The 24,134-nt window shown below is 45.5% G+C and overlaps 1 protein-coding gene across 1 annotated transcript in view; it reads right to left on the bottom strand.

The window, feature by feature from the left end:
• The window catches only part of CDH13 (cadherin 13), an 867,885-nt gene that overhangs the window by 147,830 nt on the left and 695,921 nt on the right, over positions 1-24,134 (bottom strand). Inside the window, exon 9 of the mRNA XM_075326087.1 lies at positions 489-671. Coding sequence (XP_075182202.1) covers positions 489-671 — 183 coding nt within the window. The remainder of the gene's footprint in view (positions 1-488; positions 672-24,134) is intronic.

The raw sequence follows: 24,134 nt of genomic DNA, 5'->3' as shown, positions 1-24,134 counted from the left end.
GTGCTGGGACAGCTATGCTGGGGTTGAGGCAGCTGGGTTGGGGTGGACGTTGGGGCTGCGGCCGTAGCTGCTGGGCTGGCGCTGTGGGTAGTGAGGGCTTCAAAAAATGGTGCCTGGAGCTGGCGCGTGCGCAGATTGAGCTCAGCCAAATGACAAGCCGAGATCTCATCTGCGCACGCGCCACCTCCGGGCACCATTTTCCTTAAGTCTGCTGCTGGTAGATCAAGGAGCAAGAGGCGGCGTGTACGCAGATGAGATCTTGAGCTGAGAGCTCCATCTGTGCATGCGCCGCCTCAGACCCTGCACAGCCCCTACACATCCACCGCAGGCAGTGCACAGCCCCCGCAGCATTGCCCCTGCCTCCTGCCTCTCCACCACCCCTCGGTAAGCTATATTTGGATTATAAGATGGGAGGAAAAGTGCGTTTTATAATCCGAAAAATATGGTAATAAAGGATCCGTTGGGTTGGAGTCTCCGCTGTTGCGTACCTTGACCACAGAGAGCATCCCCTCGTTGGTGTTGGGGTTCGTGTGAATTTCAAAGCTCTGCCCGGGGTTCCCGTTGATGATGGTGTAGACGGCTTTCCACGCTCCGGTGTTGGGGTCGTCCTTGTCGTTGACGGTCAGGTTCACCATCACGCCGGTCACGCCTTCTTTCACTGTAGCTTGAAACTAAGATAAAAGAAAAACACAAGAAGTTACAATTTCTTTTTTCCCCAAAAAACTAAATAAATCATATATTATAGGAAACGCGCGGCACAAGACACAGAAGGGATCCGCTCCTGACGGGAGAAACCACGCCTGAAACAATGGATTTCTTTAGAGAGAATAACTGAGATGTTGTTCCTGAGGCTCTAGTGATGGATCCCGGAAAGAGACGCCGGAAACCAGATTCAGAAAATCTATCGAGGAGGCGAAAAATCACCAACATGAAAAGAGTAAGAAGAACATCCAAACATACTGAGAACTGTGCAATGTCAAAGAATTAAAGTTATTTGATGTCAAATTTAACAATTTGAAACCCATTCACTGCATCCTCATCCAAGGCCTCCTCGTCCAATTGCATCATCGCCCAACTGCATCCTCGGCCCAACTGCATCCTCGGCCCAACTGCATCCTCGGCCTAACTGCATTCTCATCCATTGCATCCTCACCCTCTGCAGCCCCATCCACTGCATCCCCATCCTTGTCCAATTGCATCCTCACCCAACTGCATCCTTGCCGAAATGCATCCTAGCCCAACTGCATCCTTGCCCAACTGCATTCTCGTCCAACTGCTTCCTCGCCCAACTGCATCCTCATCCAACTGCATCCTCATCCAACTGCATCCTTGCCAAACTGAATCCTCGCCCATTGCATCCTGATCCATGGCATCCTCATCCATCGCATCCTCACCCACTGCAGCCCCATCAACTTCATCCTCGCCCAACTGCCTCATCGTCCAACTGCATCCTCGCCCAACTGCATCCTCGCCCAATTGCATGCTCACCCAACTACATCCTCGCCCAACTGCAACCTCGTCCAACTGCAACCTAATCCATTGCATCCTCATCTATTGCATACTCATCCACTGCATTCTCACTCACTGCATTCTCACCCACTGCATCCTCACCCACGGCATCCCCATGTGTACCCTTACGCTTTTAGTGATGTTATAGCATGTTTGCCAGCCACTGTTCGATTGTTGATCGAATATTGTGGGTGCTCAGTCGTTATGCTCGAGTCACCGCCCACATGTTTCTCGGCAAATTAGATACATGTTCATGGTAATGCCATAGTCATGTTGGCTACTGCCATTACTGTGATTGTCCGGCCGTATCATGTCATTGGGTCTTATATGAGACCTGTGGGTGCGATGCTCAGCACACTGTCCTCTAAAAGCAGCTCAAAGAGAGTTAATGTTGCAGGGAGAGCTTAGATTAGAACAGGGATTGTATATTTGCACCCTTTAGTGCCTTTCATGTGGCACTACAGGATGTTTTTAGCCTTGTTTAACCTATTAAATAAATGAACAAAATTACGTGATTTTGATAAGTAGCCAAGGTAAAGCAGACAACTGGGGGCTGGTATAATCAGGCTGGGAAGGCCCATGTTTATTTGGTCCTTTCTAGTCTAAAAATAGCAGCCTGCAGCTGCCCAAGAATTGGCATATGCATTAGATGCTCCAATTCTGTTGCTGTATCCGGCTCTTCCCGGTCCTGGTGCGGTGACAATCGGGGTAATATAATTTTGGGTTTCATATAAGTTGTGTAGTGTCAGACGGCATCAAGTCCAGGGGTTATTAATGGAGAGGCGTCTATCAGACTCCCCCATTACTAACCCAGTAACCCAGAAAAAAAGACTCACAGGAAAAAATAGTTTATTTGCATAAAGACTCCGCCACACTCTGTTGTCCACCAATTCATTATCAAAAATGTTCCCACAAAACTCCTCCGTCGTAGTTCATGTTCCCCGAATGCAGCCTTGGGCGACTGTGAATAGTAAATACATCGTCCATCCTGAATGGGTTTTTGTCACTTACCATGTTAACTATATGGTCTTTCCTGTAATATACAGATAACCCATTGGAAATAATGGGCACCATGTAACGTACCGCCAAGATGTTTTGCCGAATCATCGGCTTCATCAGGGGATGGGACACGCACTTACTGACAGGTTCTCCACTACTGATCATTGAGTGTCCAGGCAGAAGTAACAGATTACTGTCAATTGGCTATTCTCAAAGTAGAATATACAAAGTGGACGCTCCCTTTAACTGTGATAACCTAGATCTAGTGGATTCATCCAGATACATCTCATTAAACATGAAATATTTGGCTTTGCTCCGGGTTTACAATGTTGACTCCATTCTTTTATGAGCACAATATAATGTATTGCTATGGGACTGGACAGGGCAGAGTTTGGGGGGCGCTGGGATAGGTGGATTTTCGGCGAGGCTCCTCTTGCGGTGCTGGAGAGGCGGAGGCCGGATCATGTACAGACGATTCCAACATGAATATCAGGCAATTACACTCGTGTTTCCAGGAATATCTCATTCACATCTCATTAGGGCAGGATGTGCACTGCAGAGCATCGCTCCTCTCCTAATACTGTGTACTGCAGAGCATCGCTCCTCTCCCAACACTGTGTACTGCAGAGCATCGCTCCTCTCCCAACACTGTGTACTGCAGAGCATCACTCCTCTCCCAGAACTGTGTACTGCAGAGCATTGTACCTCTCCCAACACTCTGCACTGCAGACCATCGCCCCTCTCCCAATACTGTGTATTGCAGAGCATCGCTCCTCTCCCAGAACTGTGCACTGCAGAGCATCACTCCTCTCCCAATACTGTGTACTGCAGAGCATCGCTCCTCTCCCAGAACTGTGTACTGCAGAGCATCACTCCTCTCCCAACACTGTGCACTGCAGAGCATCACTCTTCTCCCAGAAATGTGTACTGCAGAGCGTCACACCTCTCTCTACAGTGCGCTGCAGAGCATCGCTCCTCTCCCAGAACTGTGTACTGCAGAGCATCGCTCCTCTCCCAGAACTGTGTACTGCAGAGCATTGTACCTCTCCCAACACTATACACTGCAGAGCATCGCTCCTCTCCCAATACTATGCACTGCAGAATATCATACCTCTCCCTACACTAAGCACTGCAGAGCATCGCTCCTCTCCCTACACTGTGTACTGCAGAGCATTGTACCTCTCCCAATACTGTGTACTGCAGAGCATCACTCCTCTCCCAATACTGTGTACTGCAGAGCATTGTACCTCTCCCAATACTGTGTACTGCAGAGCATTACTCCTCTCCCAATACTATATGCTGCAGAATATCATACCTCTACCTACACTGTGCCCTGCAGAGCATTGCTCCTCTCCCAGAACTGTGTACTGCAGAGCATCGCTCCTCTTCCTACACTGTGCACTACAGAGCATCGCTCCTTTCCCAGAACTGTGTACTGCAGAGCATCGCTCCTCTTCCTACACTGTGCACTACAGAGCATCGCTCCTTTCCCAGAACTGTGTACTGCAGAGCATCACACCTTTCCTACACTGTGCACTGCAGAGCATTGTACCTCTCCCAATACTAATCACTGCGCAGCATCACACCTCTCCCCACTAGGCACTGCAGAACATCGCACCTCCCCTACACTAAGTACTGAAGAGCATCACACCTCTTGCAACACTGGGCACTGCAGAGAATCACACATTTCTCTACAATGAGTACTGCAGAGCACTGAACCTCTCCATACACTGTGCACTGCAGAGCATCAAACCTTTCCCTACATTGGGCACTACAGAGCATTGCACCTCTTCCGGCACGGTGGCTCAGTGGTTAGCACTGCGGTCTGGTGGTGGCTCAGTGGTTAGAACTGCAGCCTTGCAGCGCTGGGGTCCTGGGTTTGAATCCCACCCAGGACACCATCTGCAAGGAGTTTGTATGTTCTCCCCGTGTTTGCGTGGGTTTCCTCCGGGTTTCCTCCCACACTCCAAAGACATACAGATAGGGACTCTAGATTGTGAGCCCCAATGGGGACAGTGTTACCAATGTATGTAAAGCGCTGCGGAATTAATAGCGCTATATAAAAAAATAAAGATTTGATTTTTGATTTTCCTATATGGGGCGCTGAAGAGCATCCCACCTCTCTCTATACTATGCATTGCAGAACATCCCACCTCTCTCTATACTATGCATTGCAGAACATCCCACCTCTCTCTATACTATGCATTGCAGAACATCCCACCTCTCTCTATACTATGCATTGCAGAGCATCCCACCTCTCTCTATACTATGCATTGCAGAGCATCCCACCTCTCTCTATACTATGCATTGCAGAGCATCCCACCTCTCTCTATACTATGCATTGCAGAGCATCCCACCTCTCTCTATACTATGCATTGCAGAGCATCCCACCTCTCTCTATACTATGCATTGCAGAGCATCCCACCTCTCTCTATACTATGCATTGCAGAGCATCCCACCTCTCTCTATACTATGCATTGCAGAGCATCCCACCTCTCTCTATACTATGCATTGCAGAGCATCCCACCTCTCTCTATACTATGCATTGCAGAGCATCCCACCTCTCTCTATACTATGCATTGCAGAGCATCCCACCTCTCTCTATACTATGCATTGCAGAGCATCCCACCTCTCTCTATACTATGCATTGCAGAGCATCCCACCTCTCTCTATACTATGCATTGCAGAGCATCCCACCTCTCTCTATACTATGCATTGCAGAGCATCCCACCTCTCTCTATACTATGCATTGCAGAGCATCCCACCTCTCTCTATACTATGCATTGCAGAGCATCCCACCTCTCTCTATACTATGCATTGCAGAGCATCCCACCTCTCTCTATACTATGCATTGCAGAGCATCCCACCTCTCTCTATACTATGCATTGCAGAGCATCCCACCTCTCTCTATACTATGCATTGCAGAGCATCCCACCTCTCTCTATACTATGCATTGCAGAGCATCCCACCTCTCTCTATACTATGCATTGCAGAGCATCCCACCTCTCTCTATACTATGCATTGCAGAGCATCCCACCTCTCTCTATACTATGCATTGCAGAGCATCCCACCTCTCTCTATACTATGCATTGCAGAGCATCCCACCTCTCTCTATACTATGCATTGCAGAGCATCACAACTCTACCAGCACTATGCATTTCAGAGCATCGCACCCCTCTCTTCACTGTGTGCTACAGAGCATCACAACTATTGCTACTCTACACTTTCCACTGCAGAGCATCGCACCTCTTCCTACACTGTCTATTACAGAGCATCGCACCTCTTCCTACACTGTCTATTACAGAGCATCGCACCTCTTCCTACACTGTCTATTGCAGAGCATCGCACCTCTTCCTACACTGTCTATTGCAGAGCATCGCACCTCTTCCTACACTGTCTATTGCAGAGCATCGCACCTCTTGCTACACTGTGCACCGCAGAGCATCACAACTCTCCCAACACTCTGCACTGCAGAGCATCACACTCCTCCCTTCGTTGTGTACTGCAGAGCATCGCACCCCTTCCTTTGCTGAGTCCTGCAGAGCACCGCACCCCTCCCTTCGCTGTGTACCGCAGAGCATCGCACCCCTCCCTTCGCTGTGTACCGCAGAGCATCACAACTCTCCCAACACTCTGCACTGCAGAGCATCACACCTCTCCCTTCACTGTGTACTGCAGAGCATCACACCCCTCCCTTCGCTGCGTACTGCAGAGCATCGCACCCCTCCCTTCGCTGTGTACCGCAGACCATCACAACTCTCCCAACACTCTGCACTGCAGAGCATCACACCTCTCCCTTCGCTGTGCACTGCAGGGCATCGTAGCCCTCCCTTCGGTGTGTACTGCAGAGGATCACACCCCTCCCTTCGCTGTGTACTGCAGAGCATCGCACCCCTCCCTTCGCTGTGTACTGCAGAGCATCGCACCCCTCCCTTCGCTGTGTACTGCAGAGCATCGCACCCCTTCCATTCGCTGTGCACTGCAGAGCATCGCACCCCTTCCCTTCACTGTGTACTGCAGAGCATCACACCTCTCCCTTCACTGTGCACTGCAGGGCATCGTAGCCCTCCCTTCGGTGTGTACTGCAGAGCATCGCACCCCTCCCTTCGCTGTGTACTGCAGAGCATCACACCCCTCCCTTCGCTGTGTACTGCAGAGCATCACACCCCTCCCTTCGCTGTGTACCGCAGAACATCACAACTCTCCCAACACTCTGCACTGCAGAGCATCGTACCTCTCCCTTCGCTGTGTACTGCAGAGCATCGCACCCCTCCCTTCTCTGTGTACTGCAGAGCATCGCACCCCTCTCTACACTGGAAAAGGCCAGGTAATGATACACAATCTGCTTTGGCCAGCTGGAAAAACCGCCTATGAAAGTAAATCCAGGAACATATTGGGTAATCCGTCACTGTCCCCGGCGCTGCCATTCTCCCGCATGTTACTGTATGGCGTCTTTATCTACACTCGGTTTGCTTTCGGCTTTCGGTAATAAATTGCTCTTTTATGTGGTTTACGGCAAAGCTTGTTTGGCCGCACGGTGACGGGGAAGCTGCGATGCCTGATCTCTGCGGAGCACGGAGGGATGGAAAAGAACAACGCATGGAAGAGGGTCCGCAACGTACAAAGCTCGGCCCCACCAAAGGGCCATAAGGACCGGCCATCCCCAGGAGCAGCCGGCAGGGGTTGTTGTTACCCGTTTCACCATTAAAATAAACATCACACTGATTCTGCAAAGGTGTTATCAGTCATTGTACAGGAGGAGGAGGTGAGCTGTGACTTCACCTATTGTGAATGGAGGATCCTGTGTTATCTACTGTATATAGAGGTGTTATTATTCATTGTATAGGAGGAAGAGGTGAGCTGTGACATCACCTATTGTGAATGGTGGATCCTGTGTTATCTACTGTATATAGAAGTGTCATCAGTCATTGTACAGGAGGAGGAGGTGAGCTGTGACATCACCTATTGTGAATGGTGGATCCTGTGTTATCTACTGTATATAGAAGTGTCATCAGTCATTGTACAGGAGGAGGAGGTGAGCTGTGACATCACCTATTATTAATGGTGGATCTTGTGTTATCTACTGTATATAGAAGTGTTATAAGTCATTATACAGGAGGAGGTGAGCTGTGACATATATTGTGAATGGTGGCTCCTGTGTTACCTATTGTATATAAACTTGTCAGTTATTGTACAGGAGGAGGAGAAGGTGAGCTGTGACATCATCCATTGTGAATGGTGGATCCTGTGTTATCTACAGTATATAGAGCTGTTATCAGTCATTGTACAGGAGGAGGAGAAGGTGAGCTGTTACATCTATTGTGAATGGTGAATCCTGTGTTATCTACAGTATATAGAGCTGTTATCAGTCATTGTAGAGGAGGAGGAGAAGGTGAGCTGTTACATCTCCTATTGTGAATGGTGAATCCTGTGTTATCTACTGTATATAAAGGGGTTATCAGTCATTGGATAGGAGGAGTAGGTGAGCTGTGACATCTCCTACTGTGAATGGTAGATCCTGTGATGTCTACTGAATATAGAGGTGTTATCAGTCATTGTACAGAAGAAGGGGGAAGTGAGCTGTGACATCACCTATTGTGAATGGAGGATTAATTAATCGTTAATGGTGGTATAATCTACTGTATATAGAAGTGTTATCCGTCATTGTGCAGGAGGAGGAGGAGGTGAGCTGTGGCATCACCTATTGTGAATGGTGCATCCTGTGATATCTACTGTATATAGAGGTGTTATCAGTCATTGTATAGAAGGAGGAGGTGAGCTGTGACATCTCCTATTGTGAATGGAGGATCCCATGTTATCTACCATATATACAGGAGTTACCTTCAATAAGTTGTAATCCTGTATGTATAGATAGTGATAATGCTGAAAAGTGATCTTTACAGAACAGGAAGAGTGAGTCTACTGTAGTATTAGAACCCATTATCCAGTGGGAGAATGTTTACAAATTCTTACTCTTATGATATATATATATATATATATATATATATATATATATATATATATATATATGATAAACGATATTTTCTATACATGTATGTGTGGATATACAGTTAGGTCCAGAAATATTTGGACAGTGACACAAGTTTTGTTATTTTAGCTGTTTACAAAAACATGTTCAGAAATACAATTCTATATATAATATGGGCTGAAAGTGCACACTCCCAGCTGCAATATGAGAGTTTTCACATCCAAATCGGAGAAAGGGTTTAGGAATCATAGCTCTGTAATGCATAGCCTCCTCTTTTTCAAGGGACCAAAAGTAATTGGACAAGGGACTCTAAGGGCTGCAATTAACTCTGAAGGCATCTCCCTCGTTAACCTGTAATCAATGAAGTAGTTAAAAGGTCTGGGGTTGATTACAGGTGTGTGGTTTTGCATTTGGAAGCTGTTGCTGTGACCAGACAACATGCGGTCTAAGGAACTCTCAATTGAGGTGAAGCAGAACATCCTGAGGCTGAAAAAAAAGAAAAAATCCATCAGAGAGATAGCAGACATGCTTGGAGTAGCAAAATCAACAGTCGGGTACATTCTGAGAAAAAAGGAATTGACTGGTGAGCTTGGAAACTCAAAAAGGCCTGGGCGTCCACGGATGACAACAGTGGTGGATGATCGCCGCATACTTTCTTTGGTGAAGAAGAACCCGTTCACAACATCAACTGAAGTCCAGAACACTCTCAGTGAAGTAGGTGTATCTGTCTCTAAGTCACCAGTAAAGAGAAGACTCCATGAAAGTAAATACAAAGGGTTCACATCTAGATGCAAACCATTCATCAATTCCAAAAATAGACAGGCCAGAGTTACATTTGCTGGAAAACACCTCATGAAGCCAGCTCAGTTCTGGAAAAGTATTCTATGGACAGATGAGACCAAGATCAACCTGTACCAGAATGATGGGAAGAAAAAAGTTTGGAGAAGAAAGGGAACGGCACATGATCCAAGGCACACCACATCCTCTGTAAAACATGGTGGAGGCAACGTGATGGCATGGGCATGCATGGCTTTCAATGGCACTGGGTCACTTGTGTTTATTGATGACATAACAGCAGACAAGAGTAGCCGGATGAATTCTGAAGTGTACCGGGATATACTTTCAGCCCAGATTCAGCCAAATGCCGCAAAGTTGATCGGACGGCGCTTCATAGTACAGATGGACAATGACCCCAAGCATACAGCCAAAGCTACCCAGGAGTTCATGAGTGCAAAAAAGTGGAACATTCTGCAATGGCCAAGTCAATCACCAGATCTTAACCCAATTGAGCATGCATTTCACTTGCTCAAATCCAGACTTAAGACGGAAAGACCCACAAACAAGCAAGACCTGAAGGCTGCGGCTGTAAAGGCCTGGCAAAGCATTAAGAAGGAGGAAACCCAGCGTTTGGTGATGTCCATGGGTTCCAGACTTAAGGCAGTGATTGCCTCCAAAGGATTCGCAACAAAATATTGAAAATAAAAATATTTTGTTTGGGTTTGGTTTATTTGTCCAATTACTTTTGACCTCCTAAAATGTGGAGTGTTTGTAAAGAAATGTGACAATTCCTACAATTTCTATCAGATATTTTTGTTCAAACCTTCAAATTAAACGTTACAATCTGCACTTGAATTCTGTTGTAGAGGTTTCATTTCAAATCCAATGTGGTGGCATGCAGAGCCCAACTCGCCAAAATTGTGTCACTGTCCAAAGATTTCTGGACCTAACTGTATATATATATATGTGTATATATATAATTTTATTATTTATATATGCAGTATATATATATATATATATATATATTTATATACAGTATATATATATATATATATATATATATATATATATACCGTAGTACATTTTAAAACTGATACATTTCACATTAAAACCTGATTCAAACAGTATGTCATTCTGTTCCAAGAATCTCATTGATAGTAAAAGGTAGAATATGGAATATCATGTCTAGATTACTACGGATGATTCTATTAAACAGGCTGGTTTTTGGGGGTGACATATCTTACATGGGGTCATCATCAGGCGGTGGGTTCCTGATTGACCATTATTGAGACCCTCTCCATGAATGACCCGGTTGTTGGATATCTGTCAATGTTGTATCAGTCCCTATTTCTTGATACAAATGTAACTTGGCTATGCCTTTGTTACTTATGTTGGAATATTTACAATGGAAACTTTTGGATAATCATCTGCCGTCGGTCCTGGGAAAGTTTCCTTTGCCCTTTGCTCACAGAGAGAAGACTCGGAGGCTGAAAGGTTCCATCAGGGCTTAAAATAACTAATTAAACGTGTCTCAGAATTAATTGATTTTTGTACAGACACAAACCCCAGGTGGAAAGTTATTTAACGAGGAATAAAAAAAAAAATTAATTCTGAGATTTACTTACAAAACAAAAAGCTCTAGATGTCGTTTGTCAGATGATTCAGGGAATGTAGCAAAAAAATAAATAAAAAAAAAATAAAAATAAAATAAATAATAAAATATATCATTTTGTAGCTTTTTAAGCTCTTGCTTTATATATTGAGCTTGCACGGAGCTGCACAACCTCCGTCTGCTGCTGTAAAGGCCCTAGGTACAAAGGTTCTTCGACCAAATACATGAGTCCAATGGAGTATGGGAAGAAGATTACAAATGGAATATGTATGAAATTACATTGGTTTAGCTGTGTATCACGGGGTGCAGTAATATGGCTGTGTGCACGTGGTCTAGTCATACGTGGTCCTCCCACCTGTCTTCCAAAACAGCCAACAGTTATGTCATGAATGCAAGTATAAGAAGGTGAACACACACCTGTAGCCATGGACTAATGTCCAGTTACAGCCTGTAAAATACTCAAGAGCTGCATTCATAGTTCTGCAAACTTCAGAGCTGAACTCTCCCATCTACATCCCATACCGGCCTATCAGAATATTCTAGTCATTTGCATTTTGGGATGTGAACTCTACGTCATTCACTGGACAGTAATCTAGTGTATTGTGAGGTCATTAGACCTCAGAACATGGGGGGGGGCATCGCCGACTGTCATGGCAGCACTGTGCCTGCTAACATCTCTGATGTCTGTGATTAGAGCAGGAAGACTCATGCGTTGACCCACAGACTTAGGCAGGCTAGCAAGAGTTAATCGCTGCTGGTCTGCTTGTTAGTCTCCTTTGATCACATGCTGTGGGGGAGCCAGTGACATTGGCTCCCCTCCTATATATGCTGGCTGGACTCTAACTTTAATGCCAACTATAGCTTATCTATACTGATCTATTGAGGTGTTGTGATCAAGACTTAAAGGTGGTTGTTGTACTTTAGTGCTGTGAGACGTTGTGGTGTTAACCCTTGTTATCATTTTGTTGCTGCCTTCCTGCTCTTGCTTTTCTCCTTAATATCTTACTGTTTGTTTCTGGGAGTTTGCAGTGTGTCTGAGTTTTGTTTTTTCCCTGTCCATCTTTAATGGTGTTACCATCTCACTCCTGGCCCTTCCTTCTCTGGGGTGGTTACCTTCTCACTCCTGGCCCTTCCCTGGGGTGGTTACCTTCTCACTCTTGGCCCTTCCTTCCCTGGTGTGGTTAGTTTCTCACTCCTGACCCTTCCTTTCCTGGGGGGTTACCATCTCACTCCTGCCCCTTCCTCCCCTGGGGGAGTGGGGGGAACAGATTAATTCTGGTCAGGAAGAAAGTAAGGCACAGGACTCCGGCATCTCCACCTTTAGGGTAATCCTGAGGCTAGGAATAGCCTAGGGTCCCCTAGCATGAGGGACATTATAGGAGCCTGCTATCCTACAGTCACATCATGACATGGGCATGTTACATTTCAACATGCTCAATCTTATATTCCTGCAGGATATATGAAACGTCAGGTAGTACCTTATTCCTCTCTCCCCATTGAGAATATATGCTCACTTGGCTGAGCTGAGAATATAATTAAGGCCTAATTCAGACATCCTTGAAAATCGGCCCATGCACAAACCATAATCCATGGACTGGATGCTGATCTTCTCACCCAAACTAAACACCCTCATAAGCATATAATTACAAATAAAATTCAGATTCGTCCAAATCCGACGGCGTTCGTTGGGATGTCAGTGGACTACTCAGTGTCGGAAGCCTTGAAACAGAATGAAGATGGAGTACCAATTTACTTGTATAATTGCTGAATCTTTATTTAACAATTGCAAAAAATATATATATAAAGACAAGGAGGTAGAGGACGTTGCGCTCCATGGAAAAGTTAAAAGTGGCTTGAAAGGAGCTACCCGGAGGACCAGACAAGGACCTGCGGCGGCAAAACAGAAGGGCGGCAACATATTTTTTTATCACCTTGCATTTTTTATACTCTGGGGTGTGGAAACAGGTTCAATTCACATTGAGAGAACTGCAAAGTTAAAATTTTGGCAAATTTATTCATTAAAGTATAGCTGTAGGCAAAATGAGCATTCGGTCAACAGCTATCTAAAGCTTGGCGTCCCTCCCTGTATTCCTAGAGCTCAACTTAGTAATTAGGAATGTGTTTGGTTGTTATTAATCAGCAGAATTGTGATTACAGCTCTGAAGTATAATATAGGTTTTAAGTCCACAAGGACCTGCAGCAGCAAAACAGAAGGGCGGCAACATATTTTTTTTTTTTATCACCTTGCGTTTATTATACTCTGGGGTGTGAAAACAGGTTCAATTCACATTGAGAGAACTGCCAATTTAAAATCTTGGCAAATTTGCTCGTTATGCTATAGCTGTCGGCAAAATGGGCATACGGTCAACAGCCATCTAAAGCTCAGCCTCCCTCCCTGTATTCCTGCAGCTCAACTTGTCAATTAGAAATGTGTTTGGTTGTTATTAATCAGCAGAATTGTGATTACAGCTCTGAAGTATAATATGTTTTAAGTAAACAAGGACCTGCGGCGGCAAAACAGGAGGGCGGCAACATATTTTTTTATCACCTTGCATTTATTATACTCTGGGGTGTGGAAACAGGTTCAATTCACATTGAGAAAACTGCCAATTTAAAATCTTGGCAAATTTGCTCGTTATGCTATAGCTGTCGGAAAAATGGGCATACGGTCAACAGCCATCTAAAGCTCAGCCTCCCTCCCTGTATTCCTGCAGCTCAACTTGTCAATTAGAAATGTGTTTGGTTGTTATTAATCAGCAGAATTGTGATTACAGCTCTGAAGTATAATATGTTTTAAGTAAACAAGGACCTGCGGCGGCAAAACAGAAGGGCGGCAACATTTTTTTTTTTATCACCTTGCGTTTATTATACTCTGGGGTGTGGAAACAGGTTCAATTCACATTGAGAGAACTGCCAATTTAAAATTTTGGCAAATTTGCTCATTAGGGTATACCTGTCGGCAAAATGGGCATACGGTCAACAGCTATCTAAAGCCCGGCCCCCCTCCCTGTATTCCTGGAGCTCAACTTAGCAATTAGAAATGTGTTTGATTGTTATTAATCAGCAGAATTGTGATTACAGCTCTGAAGTATAATATATGTTTTAAGTAAACAAGGACCTGCGGCGGCAAAACAGAAGGGCGGCAACATATTTTTTTATCACCTTGCGTTTTTTATACTCTGGGGTGTGGAAACAGGTTCAATTCACATTGAGAGAACTGCCAATTTAAAATCTTGGCAAATTTGCTCGTTAGGCTATAGCTGTCGGCAAAATGGGCATATGGTCAACAGCCATCTAAAGCTCAGCCTCCCTCCCTGTATTCCTGCAGCTCAACTTACCAATTAGAAATGTGTTTGGTTGTTATTAATCAGCAGAATTGTGATTACAGCTCTGAAGTATAATATAGGTTTTAAGTAAACAAGGACCTGCGGCGGCAAAACAGGAGGGCGGCAACATATTTTTTTTTATCACCTTGCGTTTATTATACTCTGGGGTGTGGAAACAGGTTCAATTCACATTGAGAGAACTGCCAATTTAAAATTTTGGCAAATTTGCTCATTAGGGTATACCTGTCGGCAAAATGGGCATACGGTCAACAGCTATCTAAAGCCCGGCCCCCCTCCCTGTATTCCTGGAGCTCAACTTAGCAATTAGAAATGTGTTTGATTGTTATTAATCAGCAGAATTGTGATTACAGCTCTGAAGTATAATATGTTTTAAGTAAACAAGGACCTGCGGCGGCAAAACAGGAGGGCGGCAACATATTTTTTTTATCACCTTGCATTTATTATACTCTGGGGTGTGGAAACAGGTTCAATTCACATTGAGAAAACTGCCAATTTAAAATCTTGGCAAATTTGCTCGTTATGCTATAGCTGTCGGAAAAATGGGCATACGGTCAACAGCCATCTAAAGCTCAGCCTCCCTCCCTGTATTCCTGCAGCTCAACTTGTCAATTAGAAATGTGTTTGGTTGTTATTAATCAGCAGAATTGTGATTACAGCTCTGAAGTATAATATGTTTTAAGTAAACAAGGACCTGCGGCGGCAAAACAGAAGGGCGGCAACATATTTTTTTTTATCACCTTGCGATTATTAAACTCTGGGGTGTGGAAACAGGTTCAATTCACATTTAGAGAACTGTGATTACAGCTCTGAAGTATAATATTTAAGTCCGTAAGTAAAGTTGAAACAGTAATACTAATAATCTGATAATTTCCGCCACTCTTTCATCTACAGCGCGAATCTGTCTATTATAATTATGAATATGACACGGTCTACAATGCTAATTGCCTTAAATCGGGAAGCCATTTATTAAAGGACATAGTTAAAGGCAGCACGACATAATCCCCCACCTGGACCGATCAGAAGACTTTTTGTCGAAGCTGAGAACAGTGGAAGAGTAATGTAGTGGAGAATAATTACGACGCACCGGTGGCTGCGTGTGGCAGCCGAGTGAAGCCATTTATGATTTACCTTTCAAGAATTAGCAAATCAATTCCGGGAAAATATTCTGCATTCACGTCAAGTCCTGCGGAAGCAGAAGGGCTAATGGGCCAGATAAGAGAATGATATCCCGCCGTATCCACACGTAGACCACCTGGAGCTGGAATGAAAGCCTCGACTCCATCAATCTTTTGTAGCGGCGTGCAACAAAACAAAAAAGGACTCTTGTTCGAGACGCGTTCCCTGAAAGAAACCTCGAATTTACTTACATAATTAGATCTCTACGGGCAAATTAGGAAATTGGAATCTAAATAAAGAGATCCACCCCATGAAGAACGCAAGAAGATAAGAGTTCTTACAACTCGCGAGTCCAGGAGGACGCTGGTTCATAAAAGATATCTATTCCATGCTTTGTCCTTCCAGGAAAAGTGAACGTCTTGGGAAGTTACAGCTCCCCTAAAAAGAAGACCTACCCCCAAAATATTGGATTTTTGCAGATTGAAATAGAAGCCCTACTCCAGAAATAAGCCCTAGTTACAGTCAGGACTGGCATTAAGGGGAGCCAAACCACACAATTTCTCAGTGCCCCCACTCTCTTAGGGACCCCATCTTTTGTATTCCGAGGTTCCGATTGTTTAACCCTAAAACGCGCAACCTTAGAAATCTACCATAGAAAACAAGTGACCTAGCAGGCCTGCGAGGCCCCAGGTATTCGTTCTAGGGTTAAAGGACCTTTGGTGACTTCAGGGATTGCGACCAAAGGTCTCTTAATTGCAGGAAACTAAAAGAAATGAAGAGGAGACAGGCTGCGTAAGGACCTCATGTCATGTGACTATCTTGTAAGAAAGGTCTCTTAATTGCAGGAGTCTAAAGCTGAAGAGGAGACAGGCTGGTATGTAGGACCTGAAACCGGGCAATTTCACAAGGCCACCATTCTCCTAGAGGCCCCAGCTTTTATATCCTGATGATAAGACTGGTTAAGGACCTCATGTCATGTGACTATGTTGTAACAAAGGTCTCTTAATTGCAGGAGTCTAAAGCTAAAGAGGAGACAGGCTGGTGTGTAGGACTGGCCTTAAAGGGAACCAATCATCAGGATTTTCGTGTATAAGCTGCAGCCAGTGCAGCACTGGCACTATCATGCACAGTGTGTACATACCATCAGGGGGCAGCTCGGGTGTTTAGTCAGTGAAATACAACTTTATAAAGTTTGAAATTTCGTGCACTTTTTGATTGACGTGTGCACCTCTGCAGATAATGTCCGGGCGGGTTATGCAGGAGTTCCCCGCCCCCCCCACCAGCCTGTTCCTCCCTCTCTCCTGATGTCCGGGCGGGTTATGCATGTGTTCCCCGCCCCCCCCCGCGCCGCCTGTTCCTCCCTCTCTCCCTCTGGCTGTATGTAAATATCTAATCTTCAGAAACATGGCGCCGGAGTGGGCCTTTGCGCATAGCGCTTATCTCCGGCGCCATGTTTCTGAAGCCCCCGCATTACACAACTTGGTGTCTGAGAGGGCGGCGCATGCGCCCTCGTTTCTCCACAGCCCGTTGTGACCGCGGGAGCGTGCGCGATTAGAACAGGACAGAACAGCTGACCGGAGGACGCGATTACCTGCTGCTCCTGTATCGTGCCGCCCCAGGACACCGGGCCAACACACCAGCCGGTGTGACATCGCTGTGGCGCCGCCCTCTCAGACACCAAGTTGTGTAATGCGGGGGCTTCAGAAACATGGCGCCGGAGATAAGCGCTATGCGCAGAGGCCCACTCCGGCGCCATGTTTCTGAAGATTAGATATTTACATACAGCCGGAGGGAGGGAGGGAGGAACAGGCGGCGCGGGGGGGGCGGGGAACACGTGCATAACCCGCCCGGACATCAGGAGAGAGGGAGGAACAGGCTGGTGGGGGGCGGGGAACTCCTGCATAACCCGCCCGGACATTAACAGAGAGGTGCACACGTCAATCAAAAAGTGCACGAAATTTCTAACTTTATAAAGTTGTATTTCACTGCCTAAACACCCGAGCTGCCCCCTGATGGTATGTACACACTGTGCATGATAGTGCCAGCACTGCACTGGCTGCAGCTTATACACCAAAATCCTGATGTTTGGTTCCCTTTAAGGAGAAGGGAGAGCAAACCGGGCAATTTCACAAGGCCCCCATTTTCCTAGAGACCACAGCTTTTATATCCTGATGATAAGACTCCTTAAGGACCTCACATCATGTGACTATGTTGTAACAAAGGTCTCTTAATTGCAGGAGTCTAAAGCTGAATAGAAGATGGGTTGGTATGCAGGACTGGCATTAAGGAGAAGGGAGAGAGAACTGGGAGAATTTCACAGTCACCTCCATTCTCCTAGAGGCACCAGCTTTTATATCCCTATGATAGGACAGCTTAAGGACCTTTGTGATCATATGACATCATGAGACTATGTTGTAACAAAGGTCCCTTTATTTGTCGGAGTCTAAAGCTGAAGAGGAGACGGGCTGGTAAGCTGGACCGGTATTAAGGAGATGGGAGAACAAACTGGACAATTTCACAGGACCCCAGCTTTATATCCTGATGATAGGACTGCTTAAGGACCTTTGTGATATCAAGCCATGTGACTATGTTGTAACAAAGGTCCCCTTAATCGTAGGAGTCTAAAGCTGAAGAGGAGCTAGGCTTCTATACAGGACTGGTATTAAGGAAAAGGGACAGCAAAATGCGAAAATTTCTCAGGACCCCCATTCTCTTAGGGACCTTAGCTTTTATATACTGATAAGACTTCTTAAGGACCTTTGTAATATCACGTCATATTACTATCTTGTAACAAGCTGAAGATGAGACAGGCTGGTATGCAGAACTGGTATTAAGGAGAAAGGAGAACAAACTGGTAAAATATGACAGGACCCCCATTTTCTTAGGGACCCCAGCTTTTTTTTATCCTGATAAGACTTCTTAAGGACCTTTGTAATATCACGTCATGTGACTATGCTGTAACAAGCTGAAGAGGAAACAGGCTGGTATGCAGAACTGGAATTTAGAAGAAGGGAGAGCAAACTGCAAAAATTTCACAGGACCCCCATTTTCTTAGGGACCCCAGCTTTTTTATCCTGATAAGACTTCTTAAGGACCTTTGAGATATCACGTCGATGATTGTGGCTCTGAACCCACCTCAACCTTTAATGGTCCATTCATATTGATGGATACCACATATTACACATTTCCATTAGCCTCGAACCTAAAGTGTCCACCCGTAGAGTCCTACCTAACCCCCAGACGTCGTCCGTACGCGCCAGATTTACGATTCCGCATGCATTCATCTATAGAACACTAACACTTCTTGCAATAAAAGAAATAAATTAATACCGTCCTGACTTTTGCTATTTATAAGCCCATTGTTCTCCATTGTAGTCGTCAATGCCACGTATGAAAACAGCGGCGTTATTATATCAACAGCCCTCCACAATGAGCATCATCAGTCTCATTTATTTCCTTCTAATCATTATCTAAGGAAAACAATTATCTCCATTTAGTCAGGTGCCTCGGCTCCGCACAATATGGAAATGTTCTCCTGAGTTACCGTCCTGCTACAGGAAATCAATTACTGACGACGAGCAAAAATTCTCCGTAAACGTGTGGGAAGAAATTAATAGCCGGGGAAATGAATTCTATCTAAGGAGCCGCCGCCAGTCCTCCAGGCACCGAGACTCGCACCACGGCTCACACCGCGACACAAAGAGAATGTCAGGACTGTACACCGGCCACAATGTGACTCCGATTACCTGCACACTAACAATGTAACATGGGGGACCGGAGTACTCCACTACCTGATTATTCACTATGCAGAATAGTGAGTGCTGCTCTGGAGTATAATACAGGATCAGTAATGTAATGTATGCACATAGTGACTGCACCAGCAGAATAGTGAGTGCAGCTCTGGAGTATAATACAGGAGGTAACTCATTATCAGTAATGTATGTACATGGTGATTGCACCAGCAGAATAGTGAGTGCAGCTCTGGAGTATAATACAAGATATAACTCAGGATGAGTAATGTAATGTATATACACAGTGACTTCACCAGCAGAATAGTGAGTGCAGCTCTGCAGTATAATACAGGAGGTAACTCAGGAACAGTAATGTATGTACATATTGATTGCACCAGCAGAATAGTGAGTGCAGCTCTGGAGTATAATACAGGATCAGCAATATAATCTATGTACACAGTGATTGCACCAGCAGAATAGTGAGTGCAGCTCTGGAGTATAATACAGGAGGTAGCTCAGGATCAGTAATGTAATGTATGTACACAGTGACTGCAGTAGCAGAATAGTGAGTGCAGCTCTGGAGTATAATACAGGATGTAACTCAGGATCAGTAATGTAATGTATGTACACAGTGACTGCACCAGCAGAATAGTGAGTGCAGCTCTGGAGTATAATACAGGAGGTAGCTCAGGATCAGTAATGTATTGTATGTACACAGTGACTGCACCAGCAGAATAGTGAGTGCAGCTCTGGAGTATAATACAGGAGGTAGCTCAGGATCAGTAATGTAATGTATGTACACAGTGACTGCAGCAGCAGAATAGTGAGTGCAGCTCTGGAGTATAATACAGGAGGTAACTCAGGATCAGGAATGTAATGTATGTACACAGTGACTGCACCAGCAGAATAGTAAGTGCAGCTCTGGAGTATAATACAGGAGGTAACTCAGGATCAGTGATGTAATCTATGTACAGAGTGCCTGCACCAGCAGAATAGTGAGTGCAGCTCTGGAGTATAATACAGGGTGTATCTCAGGATCAGTAATGTAATGTATGTACACAGTGACTGCACCAGCAGAATAGTGAGTGCAGCTCTGGAGTATAATACAGGATCAGTAATGTAATATATGTACACAGTGACTGCACCAGCAGAATAGTGAGTGCAGCTCTGGAGTATAATACAGGAGGTAACTCAGGATCAGTAATGTAATGTATGTACACAGTGACTGCACCAGCAGAAAAGTGAGTGCAGCTCTGGAGTATAATACAGGGTGTATCTCAGGATCAGTACAGGATATTGGAGGAGCACGTTGAGAACAATGAAGATTCCTTATACCTCTGGAGATGAGGTGTGAACTTTCCAGTTTTCCATGTATAATATATGCGGTGGCCTTTATACTTCTTAAACCCAATTTGTACTGATAATTAGTAGGATAACTATAGAGTTCAGATATGAAACTTTAGCCAATGGCGGGGCGGTGAGGCCATGATACATGGTGGTTAGAGATTTATACCGGGGGCGCGGGGTGCTCGGCTGTGACCCCTGTTCTGTTCTCCAGCTGATATTGAGTCCAATTGAGTTTTTTGGTTTTAACTCCAGTCTCCATCCTCTGCCGGAGAGAGTCTGAATGCGGCTCCATCAGGCGGTAGAGACAATGGCTGCTCTGCGCTCCCAAGAAGTTCTGCAGGTTACCTTCCGTGTCACCCAGTGAGGCAGGAGGAGGAAAATAATGGGAAAATAACAATATTACCAAATTTTTGGTTTTTTGTTTAATTAGCACGGAAAGAAACTGTTCCCCCATGAAGACGTCAAGGACCCATGAGACCAGAAGGGTTTGGCCGCCATCTCTGCTCCGAAACCTGCCTAGGGGGCTGCACCGAACAGTACAGGCAACCAAACCCCTCCAGTGACTTGTGCACTGGGGTCTCCACTCACAGAGAAAAGAGAAAACTTCCAGGATCAAGACAAAGGGACAGAAGTGGAATTTTACAAATTGCTACTATATCATAAAGAACCGTGGTAAAGAGTTCGGGATGTAGTCCTGACCAGGAGAGGTGGATTCTGAGGTGTGCACCTATAGAGTATACTGGATGAGGCACTCCTTATAGGAATTAGCACTAGAGATGAGCAAAAAAATCACAAGACCCTGGTCTGTTGGGCACATCAGTATTTTGTGGTCCACTTGATGGGAGTCCTTGAAATAATCTTCCACCGGCCGGAATCTTCGGTGCCATGTCCAATTCATAGACCTGATGCAACAATCATGGCATGTCTACCAATCATCCCGACAGGTAGGATATGGTTTGTTTTCCAATTCATAGACCTGATGCAATAACCGGTCAAGCCGAGTCTACTAATGATCCCGTCAAGTAGGATTTGGTTTGCTGTCCTCTTGGTACCACTTCCGATTCATAGACCCGATGCAATAATGCATTGTGCCGAGTCTACCAATGATCCCGGCAGGTAGGATAGGGTTTATCGGGCCCTTGGTGCCACTTCTGATTCATAGACCAAATGCAAAAAGGCGTCATGCCAAGTCTACCAATGATCTCGGCAGGTAGGATAGAGTTTACCGGGCTTTTGTTGCAACTTCCCATAAATAGACCTGATGCAATAAGCCGTTGTGCCGAGTCTACCAATGATCCCGGTAGGTAGGATATGATTTGCCAGCCCTTGGTGCCACTGCTGATTTGTAGATCCAATCCAATAACCCGTTGTACCGAGTCTACCAATGATCCTGGCAGATAGGATATGGTTTGCCAGGCTTTTGGTGCCACTCCCGATTCGTAGACCTGATGCAATAACCAGTTGTTCTGAGTCTACTAATGATCCCAGCAGGTAGAATAGGGTTTACCGGGCTTTTAGTGCCACTTCCGATTCGTAGACCCGATGTAATAACACGTCGTGCTGAGTCTACCAATAATCCTCGCAGGTGAGATACAGTGTGCCAGGCTTTTTGTGCCACTTCCAATTTGTAGACCCGATGCAACAACACATCATGCCAAGTCTACAAATGATTCTGGCAGGTAGGATATGGTTTGCCGGGCTCTTGGTGCGACTTCTGATTCATAGACCCAATGCAAAAAGGCGTCACGCCAAGTCTACCAATGATCTCAGCAGGTAGGATAGGGTTTACCGGGCTTTTGGTGCAACTTCCCATAAATAGACCTGATGCAATAACCCACTGCGCAAAGTCTACCAATATTCTCGGCAGGTAGGGTATGGTTTGCCGACCTCTTGGTGCCACTCCCAATTCATCGACTCAATGCAATAACCCGTTGTGCTGAGTCTACCAATGATCCCGGCAGGTAGGATAGGGTTTATCGGGCTCTAGGTGCCACTCCCAATTTGCAGACCTGATGCAATAACCAGTTGTGCTGAGTCTACCAATGATCCCGACAGGTAGGATATTATTTGCCAGACTCTTGGTGCCACTTCCGATGCTTAGACCCAATGCAATGACGCGTTTTGCTGAGTCTACCAATGATCCCGGCAGGTAGGATATGGTTTGCCGGGCTCTTGGTGCCACTTCTGACTTGTAGACCCGATGCAACAATGCATCGTCCCGAGTCTATCAATGATCCCCGCAAGTAGTATAGGGTTTACCGGGCTCTTGGTGCCACTTCCGATTTGTAGACCCCATGTAATAACAAGTCGTGTGGAGTCTACCAATGATCCCGACTCACATCTGGTGGCCATAAACTCCTGATATGGCCACTTGACCATGGTGCTACAAATAGAGTTGCTCCTAAACAATAAAACATGGTGGATGGGTAGGAGACAATAAGACAAGAATGGTAGATACAAAGCATGGACGGCTCAACTCCACCAAAGCGAGAGGCTGAGATTTTGGGCTCATCATGGGAGGTAAAGGCTTCCTGCTGGGCGCTGTCATGTTGAGAGGACAACCACCGCTCAAGTCGCGAGCATCGCACCATTACCCATATCTTCTTATCTGATGTGGTTTTTACCAGCGAGCAGAAAGTAGAAAAACATTGGTGACAGAATTGTTGTCAATGTCACATTGACATCCCCCCAACATGTCCCATTCTCTGCGCTGCCCTTTGTTAATAGGATCTCAGCAGAATTCTGCTTTCATACCGGGCTGTGCGGTCCCTGCGGGGAATACTGAAGTGTTTGATGTACAGTAGACTTTTCATTCTCCGACGGGGTCAGGTTTTCTGTTCGGTTTCTTCAGATGTATTTGCTGCTACAACATCACATGCTGTCTGCTCCATCAATAACGCTTTGCAGCCTGTTGTTTCTCTACATATTCCACTGATCTTCATTCTTATTTAGTAGCAGATACAAGTCGTCGTATGCAAAGCAAACACCGACGGAATCATGACTGTACTTAGAATAAGGCTCGCGCCGCGCGGAAGGTAAAGACGTGTCAGGCGTAATAATGCACGGAACGAGCGGGGTCCGTTCACTGCGAAGGTCCATACAGGTAGTCAGGGTGGAATCACCATACGTAAACTGCGGAGGGATCACCGGCTCTATATGAATATATAGAAGAGAAAGGGTTCATGGGGAAAAAATGCTGAGCTCCATGCCCATTGGACCAATTCCTCACCACTATAGTTGCTAACAATGCAGATCTTCTGAAGGGGTGGGGATAACTGGATGACTCAGATGACCACTCGGACCTCAGATGACCACTCGGACCTTTGCGTCTTAAAGCGCACCAATCGCCAGGATTTTCCTATATAACCTAAAGCCACTGCTATACTGGCACTGTCATGCTGATTCTATACATACCTTTAGGTGTCAGCTCAGATATATAAGTTTTTAAACACAAGCAAGTAAAGTTTGTAAAATGAGCAGCTTTTTGAGAGGAGCTGATAGCTGGGGTGGGTATTCATAGTAATTCCTGCCCCCCTGCCTGTTGTTCTTCCCCCTATCTGTTATTTATGATAGAATTCTATTATATAATCGTTTTACTAAGTGACTAGAAGGACCTGTGCTGATGTCATACCCATGTGACCAGAAGGGGCGGGGCCTCAGCCAATATAGCTGATACCAGGAAGCAACATTATTTTTCTTTTGGCTAA

The sequence above is a fragment of the Anomaloglossus baeobatrachus genome, chromosome 10 (assembly GCF_048569485.1).
Source record: "Anomaloglossus baeobatrachus isolate aAnoBae1 chromosome 10, aAnoBae1.hap1, whole genome shotgun sequence".
In the NCBI taxonomy this organism is placed as follows: Eukaryota; Metazoa; Chordata; class Amphibia; order Anura; family Aromobatidae; genus Anomaloglossus; species Anomaloglossus baeobatrachus.
The sequence above is the reverse complement of the archived record's forward strand: the minus strand, read 5'-3'. Positions and strand labels throughout refer to the sequence as shown.